Below are 19297 nucleotides of genomic sequence, written 5' to 3' on the forward strand. Positions count from 1 at the left end.
TGCTGTGAAGTGAGTTCCTTGATCTGAAGCAATGCTATGTGCGATGCCATGCCGGTGGATGAGGCATTCTGTAAGTCCACGAATAGTAGTTTTGGCAGAAGCAGCACGTGCAGGGAAGGCAAATCCATATCCAGAGTAGGTGTCTATTCCAGTAAGAATAAAACGCTGTCCCCTCCATGATGGAAGTGGTCCTGTGTAATCAGCCTGCCACCAAGTTGCTATCTCACCATCTTTCACGTCATCATCACCACCAGCCATCCTTGTTATGTGATAATACATTTGTGGGGACTTCAAAAATTCATAGAAAATGCAATTAAATGTAACGCAACTTTTCACAAACTTCTAGAAGCCCTCTCAGATGCATCTTTTGCCCGTGGATGGGTAAGCTTCTAAGGACGAGGCACGGACTTGAAGCACATGTAGAATCCTGCTAGCACCTGGCATAGAGTACAACCAACACCTTGGAAACCTAACAACCACCGGGCATTTGCCTGTGCATGCACACACAACACACATGAACTGTAACCCTCACACCCGCAACCTAACCCTCCTGCTAGGGTTTTGTTTGCGATTCCAGTCAACCTTAGAATTGGAGCTCACACTGTCAGATGAAGCTCGCCCTGCGCGATGCCTCTGGGGCTGGAGGTTTTCATAGTGATGGCTCACCCTCTAAGACACTTCTCAGTGCCCATTCTGAGTGCTATTCTCCTCTGAACGGCTGTGTGCATGGTGTGACCTAATTTCAAACACTAAACACTTTAAAAGGTTATTTTAGGAAATGGCAAAACACAGAGAACAGAGGGTTATGTTTTGTTTAATCTCCCTAATCCTGTTTCAAACTAGGCTGAAGTAGCGCTCAGAATGCTGCCGTGACCTCAGATAACACCCTTCTCAGAAAACACCGGAGGGGTGTAATCACCTTTGTGATCAAATGAAAGCTCTTAATCATGGAGCTAACAGTCCACCCCCAACTGCACCCTCAATAACAGCCTGACTGCAACACCCAGGCGCGCATGGATGCTATCCAGGCCAGGTACATCTCAGGCCTCCTGTTGAGCCAAGGTGCCCTGGTTGTGTAGAGTCAGCAGCTCCAGGTCAGCAGCTTAGCCCACCAGCGGCTCTGTTGGCGAATGATGATGCGTCTTTCTGCTACCCTCCCTGCTTTGAGTCGGAATTGACTCCATGGTATTCCCGGTTAGAATTTTGAAACCGTGTACACGGTATCCCCTATGCTTCTTTTCACCAGTGACCACATCCTTTTTCTACCTGAAATTCAGTGTAAGTCTCAGCTCATCACCAAAGTCTTTTTGGTCTTTCCCATTTGAACCCATTCACCGCAATCACTCTTGTAACAAAGTGGTTATACTGCTATTTGGCACAGAACAGGAAAAGAAATTGAACGGCACCCAAAGCAATGGTTCTCAACCTTCCTAAGGCTGCGACCCTTGAATACAGTTCTTCATGTTGTGGTGACCACAACCATAAAATTATTTCCGTTGCTACTTCATAACTTTATTTTGCTAAGGTTATGAATTGGCCAACCCAAGTGAAAGGGTCGTTTGGCACCCAAAAGGGTCGCGACCCACAGGTTGAGGACAGATTCACAGGATCACATTTGATTTTTCCAACAAGTCACTGGTGTGTGCCCCATAAGCACATATTATCTTCCCAAGTTGCAGATTATGGAAGAAGGCCTGTGAAAGGATCAGGCAGGTAGTAAGAGGTAGGATTGGGACTACAGCCCAAGTTTTCTGATTCATGTAAAGACCTCTCCTCTTTATGTAAATATGATGGGGTCTCAAAATATTCATGGACAAATTCCATTATCTTTTAATTCCATTTTCCATGACATTTTGAAGCCCCTTGAGTGTGTATATGTGTGTATGTATATATATTGAGAATATGTGCATATGCACAAATATATGTAAATCCAAAGCTATAGCTCCACTTCATTTGTTTATTATCTTTCTCATTAGTGAGTCTTCTGAATAATTGCCTGCTTCAGCTTCCTTAAAAAGTTCTCAAATTGCTTAATATAGAATGCTTTCTTCTCTTAATAAAAGTGAAAGGAAGAAAACATGAGTCTTCCTTGTGTTGGAAACCCACATTACAGTTTTCTAAAATCACTTAGAATTCAGTTTCTTGGTGTTCTCATTCATCTCAAGTCCTCTAAGAATCAGGGAGTATACAAGCCAACAGCCTCTGAGTGGTTAAATGATTTTGAAATCTTAGAAGAGTGCTTTAGGTCCAGTCTCAATATCTTCATAGTTTTGTGTCTGATTCTCACAAGATTAGGCAATTCCTTGGCATGAGGACGGAAAAATATAAGGTAGGTATACGTTTATTCCCACTCTTGCCACCTACCTGTACCTACTACTATCCTAGTGACTTTACCCCCCCCCCGGCCATCTAATTATGTCAGTTATTTTGTACCCAAAGAAGTACATTGTTTTGCATAAAATTTGTTGTTTTATATTGTAGGCTTATAATTCTTAAGAAATTACTCATTTTAATATCTCTAGTAGACATTCCAGGTATGATAAATTTTAACACATAAAATCATACATTATAATTTATATACATTATAATGAATATAATATTATAATATATTAAATATTATAATATATTACTATTTAATATATTATAATAATTTCTAGATAATAAACATAAAAATAATATAATTTTTCAATAATATAATCAAATAAAAATCACTGCAATTTTTCAAAGAGTGCACCATCAAGGGTGCATTCAATAAAAATCCTGGGTGTGAAAAATTTTGAATCATGTGGCTGCACAAAGCCCGACGTCACCATCAGGACAGTGGAACCTGGTTTCCTCCCATATTCTCTTTCCATCGCCATCTCGCTTTGAGCAACGAACCACACCCATCCTTGTAGGTGCTGACTCCTTTTCGGATGGTGGGATATAGTCCATAAAGTGACAACCAGTCAGGCGTTCTGGGTTGACAACGTCAACAGCGCGACGTCCAGGTCTATTCACAGCCATTGACGGTGTTTGGTCATTCACAAAGATCCATTCAGCAACTTTCCAAATGAAGTCAGAATGAACCAAAGGCTTGCCACTCTGCTCTGTGCAAAAAGTAGGCGTTCCCCGAGCACTGCTGGAGAAGACACCTGCAGATCTTCCTGTGGTATTTCTTTTGCTGTTTCTGCATTGCTGGGTGGAATGTACGTGCTTGGTCGGCTCTGCCGACACCTCCCGTGGTTTTATTGTAGTCTGTGACTCCTTGTGGCTTCATGATGTCTTTCCCACCTTTCGTGTGCACCGTAACAGTTGAGGGATTATGAGCTGCACTCATTAGGCACACACCTTTCTTGTCACGCCACCGCAGTGCCATCATCTTGCCTTTCTACCAGCAACCATTTCTCCAGTTTTTAGCTTCTTCTTGCCAAACATCACTGGCATGTCATGCCGGTTAGCCCTGACGGTTCCATAGGCATCGGTTTTGTTTTTTATAAGAAACTCATAAAGTTCAGCGGATGTATAAAAGTTGTCAGTTGTAACACAATAGGCCTGATTTAGCAATGGCTCAATGAGTGTTAGAACAGAAGACGTTGCCATTCCATAGTCGCTGAACTTTGGACTGAATTTTGTGCCTTTTCCAGTGCACGTGACCAAATTCCACATGTAGCCAGTTGACGATTCACGGAGCACATAGGATTTTATGCCACATCGCGCTCTCTTTGATGCAATGTGTTGTACCCAGCTGAGCCGTCCCTTACAGGCCATGAGACTTTCATCCATGCTGATGCCTCTTTCTAGCACATAGGTCTGCTGGAAGTTCTTTATAGTCATTTGAGACACTTCCCAACTTTGCTTTAGTTTTGGTGCAAGATGAGTAGCTTCATCAAATTCTTCATTGTTTGTGAAGTGAAAACATTTCATACTCAGGGAAAATCTGTATTCTGACATGACGGTGCCAAAAAATGGAGTTGCAAGTAATTTATTGGTGTTCCAATACCATTTCTGCAGGGGTTTCCCCACCACTCCCTGAAGTATTATTAGGCCCAGAAATTTCCAAATGTAATCTCTGGTCACTGTTCCCACTTTCTGCTTCTTGAGAACTTATGAATCAGAGTAGCGGAGTATTGCTCTTTGTACCAGTTTGTCTCCATACAATTTTTTCAATGATCTCATCGGTCAGAAATAATTGTAGGTACGCCAAAGGATTGTTGTGGTCAATGTCTACTCATACCAGGTGCTCCAGTAAACGGGAATCTTGGGGGAGCTGCCTGATCTGTAGAACACCAAGTTCACACATTGCTGAGATCAGGTGCAGAATCGTCACTGTCATCACTTATCTGATCAGTGTCAGTGTCGGATGATGAATTTCCCCAGGAACTGCTATTGCTCAATTCTGAGAGCAATTCTAAGTCACTGTCATTTATCTGGTCTAAAACTCCTTTTGTGCTAAAGTGACACTTTTTTGATGCCATGGACAAAAATTTTCCAGGCAAATTATTTTCCAAATGACAGTGAAAGGGAAGGCAGGGAACTGGAGACTGATCTAGGGACAAATCTGAGGTGATTTGCTTTGATACAATGCAATCCTCACAGGTTACACTGTATCAGTGTGTGTGTGTGTGTGTGTGTGTGTGTGTGTGTCTTTTCGAATTGCAGTTTTGAATTTCTCTCCCAGTTCCACCCCCATTGAATTTCTCTTCCAGTTCCACCCCCATTGAATTTCTCTCCCAGTTCCACCCCCATGCAGCGACACTGCACGCAGAGAATGGAAGGGAAAGAAGAAGTCAGATTGCTCTGGAGGACACCGCTGGACTGGGGAGCAGAGAAGGGACTTCTCTGCAGTGTAATCCCGAGTATGGTTCAGGGTTACCGCTTCTCACAGTTAACATTTATCCGAGCCACACTCGGGATTACCACCAGGAAGGTTAATGGCTACATAATTCTCTACCCTAACATAATAAAAGAAACCCCCTATTTCTGAACCAGTTCATATTTACATGTTCAGGAGGTAGTATTTTAACACATTTGGTGAGGGGCCCACCATTCAATCCATAACACCATTTTTCCCACAAACTAGCGCTGTTTGGTCACAATGGCATGCCTCCTTGTAAATATGATCCAAATCACTAGGACAATGTAAACAATTGTCTATAAGTGGTCTCATGAAAATACAGTAATCTTAGACAAAATATATGCAAAGATTTTAAAAATTCATGGAAAAATTAAATTATCTTTTTACTCCATTTTCTACAACTTTGAAGTCTTCTCGTATAACAATATACAAGATATTTTATATCATTTTAACAGTTTTATTGGCATATACTCCATATATCATACAATGTAATTATTCAATCATATTAATATTTGTGTAAGCATCATCACAATTTCAGAACACTTTCTTCTCCTACTCTCTGTTATTAGCTCCCCATTGTCTTCCCCCTCCCTGCCCCACCCCTAGGCAATTATCAATCCAGCTACTGGCCCTATAGATTACCTACCCTGAGTTTCATATACAGCAAATAATACAAAACACTATCAGGAAGCAAACAAACAACAATAAAAAAATCAAACCCAACAATAACTCAATAACTAGACAAAACAGAAAATCTTCAATGAAAAAGGGAACAGAAAATATTCAAAACTAAAACAACTTTCAAATGGGTCACAAGCTAGTTGATCCGTCACAATCAACTTCACTGTGTTCTCCATCTAACAGTAAGGCTATTCACAACCTTCAGCAATGGTCAGAGGGAATCACCAGAGGTTTCATCCCTGTGAGGACCCTGCAGATGGATTTTGGGCTTCCACTGTCATCCATAGCCTTCTGTAAACCAGATGTTTTAGAAAGATTTCTATGAAAAATATTGGAGTGTTTTAACTGCCAATTTGAAGTAGCATAAAAATATCCATCTATCTAGGATAATTCTTTTCCAGTGGCTTCCAAATAACCTAGATTCCATAGCAATCTATTTTAGACAGACACACTAACAAGGGCATCATCAAAATGAATCATAATCCCACCTGGGCAGTTTTAACTACAGCAATCAATTCACTAAGCAGGTGGAGGCAATTATCTTTCAAGAACTCACAGAATTAAAGAGCCCCAGCAATGTATTTGTGTGTGAAATCAATGCTCATTATTTTACAGTGTTGAATAATAGATATCCTCTATTCTATAAAGAAAAAGCTTTTGAAAATCTCCTTGAAACCTAAAACTAGACTCTATGTTCAACAAATACAGAGAAAAGTAAAGATGTTTTGACCTTTTATAATATTGATGAGCAGTTGTGGTAGTTATATAATCTTTTGTCAATTTGAGGATTAAGAGAGAAGGGGTGGAGTCTAGCCTGTCAATCAGGTGATAGTCAATGAGACCTCTGTCTGGGCATAGCTTTCTCCTGAGGATTTTGGGAACATCTGTATTCTTCCCTGGAGGTGGGAGACAATCTATCCCTCTGCTCACTCCCTTGGATACTCTCTACTGACAAGGCTCACTCCCTGCAAGGCATCCCTGAGGAGAAGCCACATGAACCTACGCTGATGCAACCAAAGCACTGAGAGCTGAAGAAGCCACATGAGACCCCCCGCCAGTGTGAGATGCTTACAATGCCACTGGATCCACAAGACTTCCCACCCACTAGCCTGTGATCTTCCTGCATTCGACATGATAGCATGTGTTTTGTGAGTCTGAAGAGAACTTTATAGATTGGTATCAGACATAGGGACTAATCTCAGACTTATGGACTTGATCTGGACTGGGCTGGGATGTTTTCTCAATATACAATTGCTCTTGTATATAAAGCTCATTCTTATATACATATTCGTGTCTATGAATTTGTTTCTCTAGTCAACCCAGACTAACACGGCAGTTTACTGCCACATTTTAGTGCAAACCATTAACCAACAGTTTTTTATAAAACGTTTCTGACTTCAGTTTCAAATTAATGTTACCAGGACAGCATGCAATTTAATGTTACTGATCTCATGGAAACTGCATCCAAAGGGGCACTTTCCTAAATTAAGTGCAACCAATGGCAAACTGAATGGGATCGTACTGGAAATGGATGTCATCAGACAGTCAGAATGCACAAGGTGCTAGAAAAAGTTACAAGAACCAAATGCTATTTAAAATTTATTGCCAAAAAACCAAATGCTATTTATAATTTATTGCTTTCATAAACCTTAAAGTGAAACATAATTTCTGATCATTGATGTCTTTGAAATCAACAAATAGAAGTCACCAGATAAAAATGTGTTTTCATCTTAAAATATGGTATTGTAGCTTAGTACTTTGTTACCACCACCACCATCATCATCCAACTTCTAGAGCCCTTCTGAGTCTGATTCCTGGTCAGTTTCATCACTGAAACCGCTCTGAGCTGCCTCTAGAATGCTCTCCCGTGACTTCTGGGCTGATGTCACCATCACTGCCTTTGGCAACTTCATCCCTGGTGTTCTGCAGGCCATAAACCTTGCCTGTCTGAAGCCATTAGAGGTGGTTTCTTGGGTTCGTTTCCACCGAGCAGAAGTCATCCACCTGCAGACTCCTGTCAATGACACCCTCTTCAGTTTCCTGATGGGGTCGTTATCCATTCATTGCCTCCCAGTCATGTAGAAGTGGCCGGCCCACGGTGCCTCTCATTCTCATGAAAAGGCCATCCTTTGTCAGGAATTTTTAAATCCAGATGACAGCAAGGATTCTTCTGTCCTGTGTCAGAAGTATCCCCTGGGCATGACTGGCAACAATATAGCCCACTTGAATTTCTTCCTTTGAAGAAATAATCTACTTTCCATTTTGCTCTCCAACTCAGGACATTTCCTTTGGAGGCCACACTTCTTCTCCGGCTCCCTCTTCTCTTTTCTCCAGGCATGTGCTCTCCACCATGGAGCTCGCGCGCTCCTGTGGCTTGTTTCTTTTGCCCTCATAAGAACTTCCAGTTTGAAGTTGGCAGGGTAGGATTACTTGTGTTTAATCCCAGACTCTATCCCCCAAAGTTCGCAGATGTATGAATTGAAAATGTGCATAATGTAATTAATAATCGACTGATTCTAGCAAAGAGATTTTGAAATGTAAAAGGGAGTGCACAAGAGGCGTCTGTTTATATGTTAACCAGCGTTTGACTAAGATGACGCATGATCAATGATCAAAGACAGTGGCACTAAGACATAACGAGGCGGTGAAATAAGCAGGCCTAACATCGATTCGTAGTCTCACTTAAGAGGATCTGATAACTCAGGTTTTGAGCCCAGATCCCTTTAGCTTTGTCTGCTCCTCCAATGACAGCCTGCTTCAGAAGGTGGCTCAGAGAGCTGTGCCAGTGCAAATGCCACTGAGAGTCCTACTGAAAGCGACCGGAGACCATTTTTGCTATTGCAAACTTCTCTTTTTTTATGCTTCCAATGAAAAGTACCTGATTTATGGACAGCATCCAATGTTCCCTTGATGAACCAAAAGTAACAGGTCAATTTAAATGAACAGAAACCTATTAGTATGTGATTTACATACAGGGCCCAGCCAATATTCCCTTGGTGGATTAAAAATAACAGGTATTGTAACTTACAGTTTCAGGTGCTTGTTTTCCACTACTAGGATACTACCAAACTCAATTAATGACATCTCCCAGGGCTTTACATTTACTATACAAGAATGATCCAAAGTAACACTTTCAGACTATTGAATGAGGGTGAATGAGGTCTAACTTCACCGAGCATGCTCAGTAGATGCACAGGTGCACTATGCCAAAACTTTTAAACATGTTTTTTCATTTGCATAAGTTCTATGTATGTGCATGCTATTTATATGGTCATGCTATTTTTAAAAAATAATTTTATTGGGGGCTCGTACAACTCATATCACAATCCAAACATGCATCCATCGTGTCAAGCACACTTGTATATTTGTTGGTGGGAATTCTCTTTGCTAAACTATAGTACCTGTAAAAATCTCTAGAAGTTGAGATCGAAATGTTATCTTTAGCATGGCATAAAAAGAAGTCCCTGTGCCAAAGGGATCAGATATAAGGTATCATCAAAATAAAAAAATCTTACCATAGTGAATAAAGGGGGAAGTGCAGAATGGAGACCCAAAGCCCATTTGTCAGCCACTGGAGACCCCCTCACAGAGGGGTCTAGGGGAGGAGATGAGTTAGTCAGGGTGCGATTTAGCACCGATGAAGAACACAGCTTTCCCCCAGATCCTGGATGCTTCCTCCCCGCCAACTACCATGATCTGAATTCTACCTTGCAAGTCTGGATAGAGCAGAGGTTGTACACTGGTGCATATAGGAGCTGGAGGCACAGGGAATCCAGGGTGGATGATACCTTCAGAACCAGGGGGTGAGGGACGATACTGGGAGAGTAGAGGGTGAGTGGTTTGGAAAGGGGGAACTGATTACAAGAATCTACATGTGACCTCCTCCCTGGGGGACAGACAACAGAGAAGGGGGTGAAGGGAGACGCCGGATAGGGTAAGATATGACAAAATAATAATATATAAATTATCAAGGGCTCATGAGGGAGAGGGGAGCGGAGAGGGAGGGGGAAAAAGGAGGACCTGATGCAAAGGCCTTAAGTGGAGAGCAAATGCTTTGAAAATGATTAGGGCAAAGAATGTACAGATGTGCTTTATACAATTGATGTATGTATAAGTATGGATTGTGATAAGAGTTGTATGAGCCCCTAATAAAATGTTTAAAAGAAAGAAAATAAAAGTTGAACTATTGAAAAAAAAAAGAAGCCCCCATAGCAACAGCAATCTAGCTGAGAGGAATTACTAAGAGGCAGAGAAGAAGGGCAAGCATGATGGTGGGGCAGGAGGAAGGTAAAAGGAAACAGAGGAAAGCTCTAGGAAGCAAAGCTATGGACACAGTTATAAACATAGGTGTGTACTTTTGTAAATATATTAACTCATAAAAATAGAGGTATTGGCATAGATGCAATTATCTATATGGCTATACATTAAGTAAGTGGACTGGCATTGGGTCTCTGCTCAAGCCCTCCCTCAATGCAAGAACACTTTGTTCTAATAGCCTGGTGTTCCGTGATGCTCACCCTCCTGAGACAATCATCAAGAACATAATGTGTGTATAAACAAATGTGGTAAAGAAAGCTGATGGTGCCTGGCTATCAAAAGTTATAGTAGCTAGGGTCTAGGGTCTTAAAGGCTTGAAGTTAAACAAGCAGCCATCTATCAGAGAAGCAACAAGCCCACGTGGAAGAAGCACACCAGCCTGTGCGATCATGGGGTGTCAATGGTATCAGGTATCAGGCACCAGAAGACCCCCCAAAAATAAGAAAATATTGTTGAGAATGAGGGGGATTGGAGTAGAGGCCCCAAACCCATCTGTAGATAATAGAGCATTCCCTCACAGAAGAGTCACAAATAAGAAATGAGTCAACCAGGGCACAATGTAGCACCAATGAAACACACAATACTTCCTCTGGTTCCTTGAGGCTTCCTCACTCCCCACTATCATGACCCCAGTCCTGCCTTTCAGTTCTGGGTAGACTGCAGCATGTACACAGGTACAGATAGTACCTCAGGACACACGGAATCCAGGTCAGATAAACCCCTCAGGAACAGAATTTGGCTTAGCGGATACCAGGAGGGTGGGGAGAAGGTGGAGGAAGGAGGAAAGGAAGGGGGAACTGATCACAATGATTGACGTAAATCCCCCATCCCCAGGGGGATGAACAACAGAAACATGGGTGAAAGGAGACAGTGGTTGGTGTAAGACAGGAAAACAGATAATTTATAGGTTATTAAAGGGAGAGGGGGGGAGGGGATGGAAGGAAAAAAGTAGATCTGATACCAAGGGCTCAAATAGAGAGTAAATGTTTTGAAAATGATGATGGCTACATATGTACAAATGCACTTGAAACAATTGATGTATGTATGATATACTCCTGTAGGAGCCCCCAATAAAATAAATAAATAAATAAATAAATCTGTATCCCCAAAAAGCTCCCATGCTGGCTTGGAGATTCATATAATGATACACATGTCAGGGAGTCAGAAAGCACTGTTGCCTAATAATTACATGCAAATAAATATGTAAGATTTGTGTTTTCAGCAAGGCAGAAGAAAAGTGTGAGTGGGGGAGTGGAGTAGGGAAGCGGGGCAGACAGAGAGACAGACATTCTGGGTTTCTGAAATAGGAAACACTTCAAGACAGAGAAATACTGTTTTGGCCCTATGATCTGTGCATACTGGAGACTTTACCCAACAGGAGGCCCTGTTGGGTGATGACACCTGTTACTGAGGAAAGGGCCCCTGAGAGATGAGGTTGGACAAGATGAAAGATCACTTATTTGCCTGGTGACACAGTGGGTCGGGTGTTGGCTGCTAACTCCAAGGTTGGTAGTTCGAACCCACCAGCTATTCTTTGGGAGGAAGATGAAACTGTTAACTCACAGAAAGATGGACTATCTCTGAACCCCTAGGGAGCACTGAGCTCTGTCCTGTAGGGTCACTATAAGTCAGAATCGAGTCGAAGGCAGGGATTTTTGTTTTGCTTTTTACTTTGCACTTTTGTTTTGTTGTGTAGCACTTTAAGGACAGCCAAGTGGGGTTGGCCAGAAGACACTGAATATGGGGATCTTGAGAAGGAATTTTTCACTGAGCCTGAGTATATCTGCATTCAGCTATTCTCGCTGCAGGACCCTCAGCCTGGAGGATGCAAAGCAGCTAGCAGCCAAGGTGACAGAGAAGAACCAGAGTGACTGCGCTGCAGGAAACAGGTCCAAATCAGGAGAGAAAGAGGCCAGCAGTGAATGTGATCATGTTGCTTTTGATTTGGGGCTCTTCTATAGCCAGCGCATCTGAACAGACGAGGCAAGGATTTACTGAAGCCAAAGAATCGCTCTTCCTTGGAAAACACTTTGTGGCTTTGCCTCTATAAACCCCTGGCTTGTCCGGAGCCAGAGGGTCTTCATCAGTCTATTCCCATTTGTATGTCATGGATCAAGCTCCGATGCTTTAAACCCATTTTCTCGGCAGTCTGTGTCTCTGCAGCAGATGTTACCATTAGCGTTCACTCAGCCACAGTGCTTATTCTCCTCTTTTTGGAAGGAAAATCAATCTAGGACTACGGAGAGTGATCTAGGCTAGAAATAATACAAGGGGATTCATATTTTCTGATCTAAATACAAAGGAAATGACTTTAGGCAGGTGGGTGACCAGATGAGAGTTATCATTGAAAGGTCTGAAGGGGACCCAGAGCAGTTGAATGCTGTGTGGTTCATTTTATGTGTCAACTTGGCTGTTGGTGACCCGTTGTCTGATCAAACACTACTCTGCCATACAATAGTTACATGGGATTAAGCCAACGGGGCTTAAGGAAAGCCGAATACCCTCCACAATGTGAAAGGAGCTTTCTTTCCCTAGAGGGTATTCTAAACCCAGACTGTAATTGGGTTATCTAGTTCTCTCTTCTATTCCTATCACCAGAGCTACAGATTTTTGGAGACCAGCTGTAGGAATCTCCAGGCTGTCACCTGCCCCACAGATTTTGAACTTGTCTTCACCCCCACAATCATATGACCTTATTCTTTACAATGGGTCTCTCTCTAGATAGATATACATACATACATATATAGTATACATAAAATCTTACACATTTATCTGCCTATCTGTCTTATTACCTAGCTATCTTACTGGTTCTGTTTCTCTAGAGAACTAACTCTAAGAGACATAGCTGTTAGAGTAGCCAGGCAGGAAATGCTGGTGTTTGGCATATGAAGGTAGCAAGACGGGAGAGAAGTGAACATTTAGATATGCTTAGGAGATTAAAAGGGAAGACTTTTCCAATAGATGGAAAGTTGGGAGGGGGCAGTGGGAGATATTAATGGTGATCCCCTCAGTGTCTGACTTTAGCAGGCAGCCAGGTGGGGACACCTCCCATATCCTGAGTGAGGTCAGAGATTACGCACCAGATTCTCCAGCATCGTCCTTTGCCATGGGCTGTACAAGGGGATGCACCACCTTAATTTCACCAGGTGGTGCCGTGAGATGTATTTTAACCATGTCCTTCCCCGTGTGTTTGTTGGCAATCCAAATGGTCTTCTTTTTGGAGGTTGAATAGAAGATACGGTCACCAAAAAGAGAGATTGCAAATAAATTGTGCCTAAAAATAACCAGAGGGTGGGGACAGAGATTATCAAAGCAATCATTCCATGGTTTATGAAAATTTTAGCTCGTTTCAATTTATTATCTGAATTGTAATTACCTACACTTTCCATTTATTTTTTCATTTAGAAATACGTATCCAATTTAAAGTTTTATTTACAGAGTTATAATCTGAACTAACGGGATGTAAATGTCTACCCCAAGTCCATTGTGTCTCAAATGCTCTGCCAGTCATCACATTGGTGGGGGGTAGGGGCGGGGGAGTAGAACAGGAAAAGACACAGGATTTCTGGTTTTGTCAGTTTCTCAGTTAACTAACACCTTCCCATGGTCACAAGCTAGAAGGCCCGTTAATAGCGGGATATAAAATCTAATCAAAGCCTGATGTCTTCTATCTAAGGCATAGACATTCTCAAAATCACCACTCCTGCCAACCTGTGAAAACCTATTACATGCCAATATTCTGCTAACTACTTTTATTTTCTTTCATTTGCTCACAGGAACGCTAAGACATAGGTACTGGGATTACTCCCACGTTAAACAACAGTAGTGAGTTATGCACAATCATCTGCTCAAACTTAGACGAAGCTCCAGGGGCGGAAGATGAGGCTTCTGCTCCCTTCAAGATTCACAGCCTTGGAAACCCTCAAAGGCCGCTCTACGCTGCCCTACCGGATCTCTGCGAATCCGAATGGACTCGTGGCACAGAGTCTGCGTTTGAGGATAGGAGATGTAACATGCTCTGCCAAGGCCACTCATCTAATAGAGGGTGAATAGGGGACATAACCACTGTGCTACCCTTAGCTGACAAATCTATGTGACTAATTTATCACACAAGTTGAAGTGGCCATTGCGTTTATTTCACGGCAAAAGGCAAACTTACCGTGGGAGCGGTGTACTCAAGTGAACCGCACCCCCATCATAGTCACAGGACCCAAGATGAGAATCGTCTCCCTCCTTATTGTACTGAATCCAAAAGAGCCGTTTAGTAGGCACATCCAGTGACAGAGCTAGGACTTTCTCCGGCGTCTCTAGTAACAACTGTGCATTTGAACCATTGAGGTCGGCTCTGTGAAGGCTCGCGGTCACCTCCGATGACCAAAATACAAACCTGAGGGCAAACACATCACGGGGAGGGTAACTCAATGTAGTCGCTCCAACAGCGGCCTCTCTGCGCGTTTCAGCTCCCCCTCGCTGTCTACTGGGGACCAGACTGATTGGTTTTCATTCAAATTCAATTCGGGAAGTATGTATGCCCTTACCGGAAGCCCACATTCAGGGGGTAGGGACTGAAGCTAAATGAGACAAATCCCTGCCTGCTCCAGATGACGGAGTAGAGGAAATGATGAAATGGAATGCAAAGTTAAGGCTCCAAAAAAGACACAATCATCAAAACCCGGTGGGGGATGGATAGATACCAAGTTCCCAGCCTTTTGGAAATCGAGACTGTCTGGGAGTTGGGGGGCGGCGAATCGGAGCTGCGCTTTGAAGGGAAGGGGGTGTCGGTTTTTCAGAGGTAGAGATGGAGGAAATGGGCTTTCCGGGGAGAACAGGGCTTTCAAAGGGAGCGCTAAGCATGCGGGAGAGAGGGCGCTACAGCAGCTCCTGAGGGCTGGGCCAGCAGGCCCTGAGAGTTAGGGTGCGCTTCCGTGGGTCAGCCTGCAGAGCCCCGGGTGCCTGGATGTGAAGTCCGCCATGGTTAGAGAAAAGGAACTGTGCTTTTTGATCGTGAATGTGTCCACCGAGTGTAAGAATGGACACGCGGGGATGACACAAAGGTTAAGCACTCAACTGCTAGTCCAAAGATTGACCATTCGAACCCCACCTGGAGGCGACCTGGAAGACTGATTTAGAGAGGTCCCAGCCTTGCAAACCACATATATGAAGTAGTCCTACTGTGCACACACGGGGGTGCCAGGTCTAGGAAACAACTCAACAAGCAATGGATTTGATTTGTTTCTTCGTTGTTGTTTTTTTTGTTTGGGGGGTTGGTTTTTGGGGGGACAGGGGGGTTATGGAGGACTAAAATGGAGAGAGAAGACAGGGAGAGTAAGTGGTATTGAAAAGGGAAATGCGCTGTGGACACAGTGGTTGAAGAGGGCAAGGAGAGGTGGTGGCAACAGAAGCAGTGGGACCTAGTCATTCTTGTGTTTTTGAGCTGCTGCTTGTTGCAGCAGCAAAGGTGCATTTGTAGTTTCTGACTCACAGGAGCCTGTGGAACAGGGCAGAACTCCCTGGGCTTCCAGGCTGTGATCTTTATGGGAAGAGACCACCAGGCGCTTTTCTCCCATTGAATGGCTGCCGAGTTCAAACCTAACTTCAGCAGTTAGCAGCTGAGCACTTCACCATTGTGCCATCCCTGATCTCAAGTTTGAGAATTGGTGCCCCATAGCAAGAAACATTGGTTCACATCCAGGCAGCTGATTGATTGAAAACAACGATGTGTCTTCTGTCTGAGAGGGACTTGGTCAGTGAGCAGGAAGATCCCTTTGAGTTCTAAATGTAATGAATCTTCATCAGAGTTCGCCACAATCTCTTTCAGTGTCTGAAAACAGCAGAATTTACCTTTCTACTGGATCAACTGCTACATTTGCAGGATAATTTAAGCTACTTAAGAGAACCCGGGGATTGTTTCCTTTCATATCTGTTACTGTAATGACTCCTTCTTGTTGCTTTGACCAAATAATTTCTTCATTTATCCAATTTATTGCCATTCCTGAAATACTTTTCTCTATATTGCCCACTTTCTGTAAAATCAAATTTCAAAATTAAATTATTAATATTTCCCATTCACATCAAAATTGTTTTGCTATGTACAAAAAATCCTGTTTTAAACTATTTATCATTTTTAATTTATTTCCCAAATAATCTATTACAAAACAATCACTGTTATAGTGTCAATTGTTTTAAAGCAAGAATATGTTAACACTCCCAAATGAATATTTCCAGACATTGTATTTATATCGCAGCTTTGATATCAAAGATTATCTTATACATTACTAAAATTAAATGATCAACCATGACATATTAATAATTCCAACTATGGTAAGTGTGATATGAACTTAGATGCAAAAGACAGTTTATTCAATCCCATTAGCTACTGGAAATTATTTCCAAATTTTTAGTGAACCCAATGCTCCAACCACCATAGTGCTGATTCCAACTCAAGAGGGGAACCACCCCAAGGAGTTTCTGAGGCTGTAAATCTTTATAGAAGTAGACTGCATTTTCTTTCCATGGAGTTACTACTGGGTTTGAACCACCAACCTTTCAGTTAGTAATCCACCATGGAACCTGCATCAGTAAGTCTCCTTGAATTCAATGGTAAACTTGGCCACTTTCCAGGAAGAACTCAATACAGCTATGAAGTCATTGAATTTTTGTTGTTGTTCTAGCCCCTCCTCTTCCATCATGCTCCTTCCTTTCTACCCATCCTCATTCACTTGAACTACGGAGGTCACACTCACAAGGCTTCTCTGTCTTTGAGGTCTGCTGTCATCTTTGAGCTGGGTAGGACTGTTTTCAATTCTGTTGGTCACAAGGGTTGGTTGCTATGTAATGTCCATGCGGACCTGTTTTCTAAGAGGGAAAAGTGGTTCTAGCAGGGTGTACACCCCGAAATTTTCCTGTTCTAGTTATCATTCCAGTATACCCACATTTTACAAAACTGGGTTGTTGGGGTGGTTGTTTTGTTTTTTCAATTTTTCTTTGTCATCCAAAACTGTACTGAGAAGAACAGGTTCGCCCTGTCTTTCCTAGAAGTGTAGGGAATGGAAAAGCACTGATTGCCAATTTTTATAGTATAAATAGTCCCATGGTGACTGATTTCAGGTGACCTATATTGGAACCCTGGTGGCAGAGGGGTTATGCGTTGGACTACAATCTACAAGATGAGCAGTTCAAACAGTTAGTCTCAGAAACTCACCTGTCCTATAGGATCACTATGAGTTGGCATTGACTCAAGGGCAGTGAGTTTTATTTGATGCCATTAAGGAGCCCTGGTGGTATACTGCTTCACTATGTGGCTGCTAACTGAATAATCAGTGGTTTGAAACCAAGGCTTGGAGATCCAATTCCATATAGAGTTGCAAGGAGTCTTATTTAAGACTCCAAGTCAGTGAATTTGGCTTTTTCATATGTGACAACATTTAGGAGTTCTGGTCATGCAGTGGTGAAAGCACTCAGCTGCTAACTGAAAGGTCAGCTGTTCAAACCCACCAACTGGTCCAGTCTACATCTACCAGCTTACATCTAACACTATGCTGTTCCATTGGGTTGCTAGGAAATGGAACTACCAAATGCATATGGTAGGCAATGCTGGAGTTGGGTAGATGTCAAGCAGTCAACTCACAGAGCCTGTGTAAACTTGTTGGGGGTTATCCTAGAGTTTCTTCCATAGTTATTCTTTATAAACTATGTTTTCACCCAAAGGAGAGAATTTCTTAGTGGACTTTTAGGCATCAGGACAATTTATCTTCTTCTAATAACATAAGTTCACTATTTAGCTTTTTCTTTCTTTTTTCTAAAAACTCTACAGAATCTTAGAATCAAGGTTTGGAAACTATTCTACAGATGGCTGGAGAATAATGAGTTAACTGTCCTGGTTAAAAGTGAGATTAGCAAGGATTAGAGATGTGATCAAACAGATTAGCACATAATTGAGGCCTTTAAGAATAATTGGAGGGAGATGCTTTGGTTTAAGGAAGAAAAAAGAGAGAGAGAAACTGTGGGCACTTGTGTTGGGAGGAAATGCTTAAAGGTTCCCTAATCATGTGATCTCTAATCAATCCTCCCAAGAATTGAGAGAACATTCCTCTGGGGACTCATTGAAGGGTTCTGCCAGTGAGAAACAAAGATTACAAGCATTTTGTGTGACACCTTCCGGGTGTCATCTGCTTTACTGCTCCTACCCGCAAGGCAAATGCCCAGAGAATAGAAAAACCATGTGGGGGGAGGGGGTTCTTTCTGAATGTCAAGTGGCAAAACCTCTGAGAACGATCTTGTATGGTTAATATAGAGTTTTTTCTACCTCGACGTTATTGGCATTTGGGACAAGGTAATTCTTTGCAGGGAGGAGGGGCCTGTCCTATGGATTCCAGGGTAGTTGGCAGCATATCTGGCTGGCTGTGACACAACCAAAAATGTTTCTAGACATTGTCACTCGCCCTCAGCCTTTAGGGGGTAAAATCACCCTCAATGTAAAACCCTGGGATAACAATAATTATTATGTAAGAACTCTGTTTAAGCCACAAACTGGTTGCCTGACTTCATACATTTTTAACATTTTCATAATCGCATCCACATTCTCGCTTCTTCCTTTCCATAGTCACTGAATATCAGCCCCCCCACCTCTAGGCTGGTTCAATCACACAGTCATAGAGATGTGGATTAAACATTGACCCACATCTGCCTGACACACATTTGAATTGTCATGTAATTGTCATTGATCTCTTCGTTAAGATTGTACAATACCAAATTTGTTAACCTTGAAAAAAAGAAACCCTCAAGTACTATGGGCAAGATACTTTACCTCCTGCATGGTCCCATTCAGAAAAGTTCTTTGCAGAAATTGACTTTCCAAATCCACCCAGTAGATTCTTTGCTGATTATAATGAAAATCCATGAACACAGATTCTCCAGCATCTGTCACCAGTCGCTCATGATTGGTTCCTTCTGGATCAATCCTAAAGATACTGTTTCCACCAGAGAAAATTAAGAAGGGTGCAGGACCTGAGTAGAAAGAAATCATACTGTATATTTTCCATTGTACTTGATATGAGTTTTTAAAAATTTATTTCTGCATGATAATGAACAGAGGCTGAATTCACTTTGATTTCTGGTGTATATTTTAAGTGGATTTTAAAAATTGGGGGCTCTTACAGCTCTTGTAACAACCCATACATCAGTTGTATCAAGTACATTTGTACATGTTGCCATCATCATTTTCAAAACATTTTCTTTCTACTTGAGCCTTTGGTATCACCTCTTCGTTTTTCCCTCTCTCCCTCCCTCCCTCCCTTCCATCCTTGTTAACCCTTTATAAGTTATGAATTACTATTTGTTCATATCTTACACCCTTGATAAATTATAAATTATTGTTTTCATGTCTTACACTGTTCATTGTCTCCCTTCACCAATGTTTCTGTTGTTCATCCCCCTTGGTGGTGGTGGGGAGGCAGCTATATA

The 19297-nt window shown here is 42.2% G+C and overlaps 1 protein-coding gene across 1 annotated transcript in view; it reads right to left on the bottom strand.

Annotated features, from left to right (window-relative positions):
• The window catches only part of EGF (epidermal growth factor), a 154584-nt gene that overhangs the window by 111313 nt on the left and 23974 nt on the right, over window positions 1-19297 (bottom strand). Inside the window, 4 exon segments of the mRNA XM_075543534.1 lie at window positions 12916-13109; window positions 13995-14222; window positions 15677-15858; window positions 18642-18841. Of these exon segments, the coding sequence (XP_075399649.1) occupies window positions 12916-13109; window positions 13995-14222; window positions 15677-15858; window positions 18642-18841 (804 nt within the window).

The sequence above is a fragment of the Tenrec ecaudatus genome, chromosome 3 (assembly GCF_050624435.1).
Source record: "Tenrec ecaudatus isolate mTenEca1 chromosome 3, mTenEca1.hap1, whole genome shotgun sequence".
In the NCBI taxonomy this organism is placed as follows: domain Eukaryota; kingdom Metazoa; phylum Chordata; class Mammalia; order Afrosoricida; family Tenrecidae; genus Tenrec; species Tenrec ecaudatus.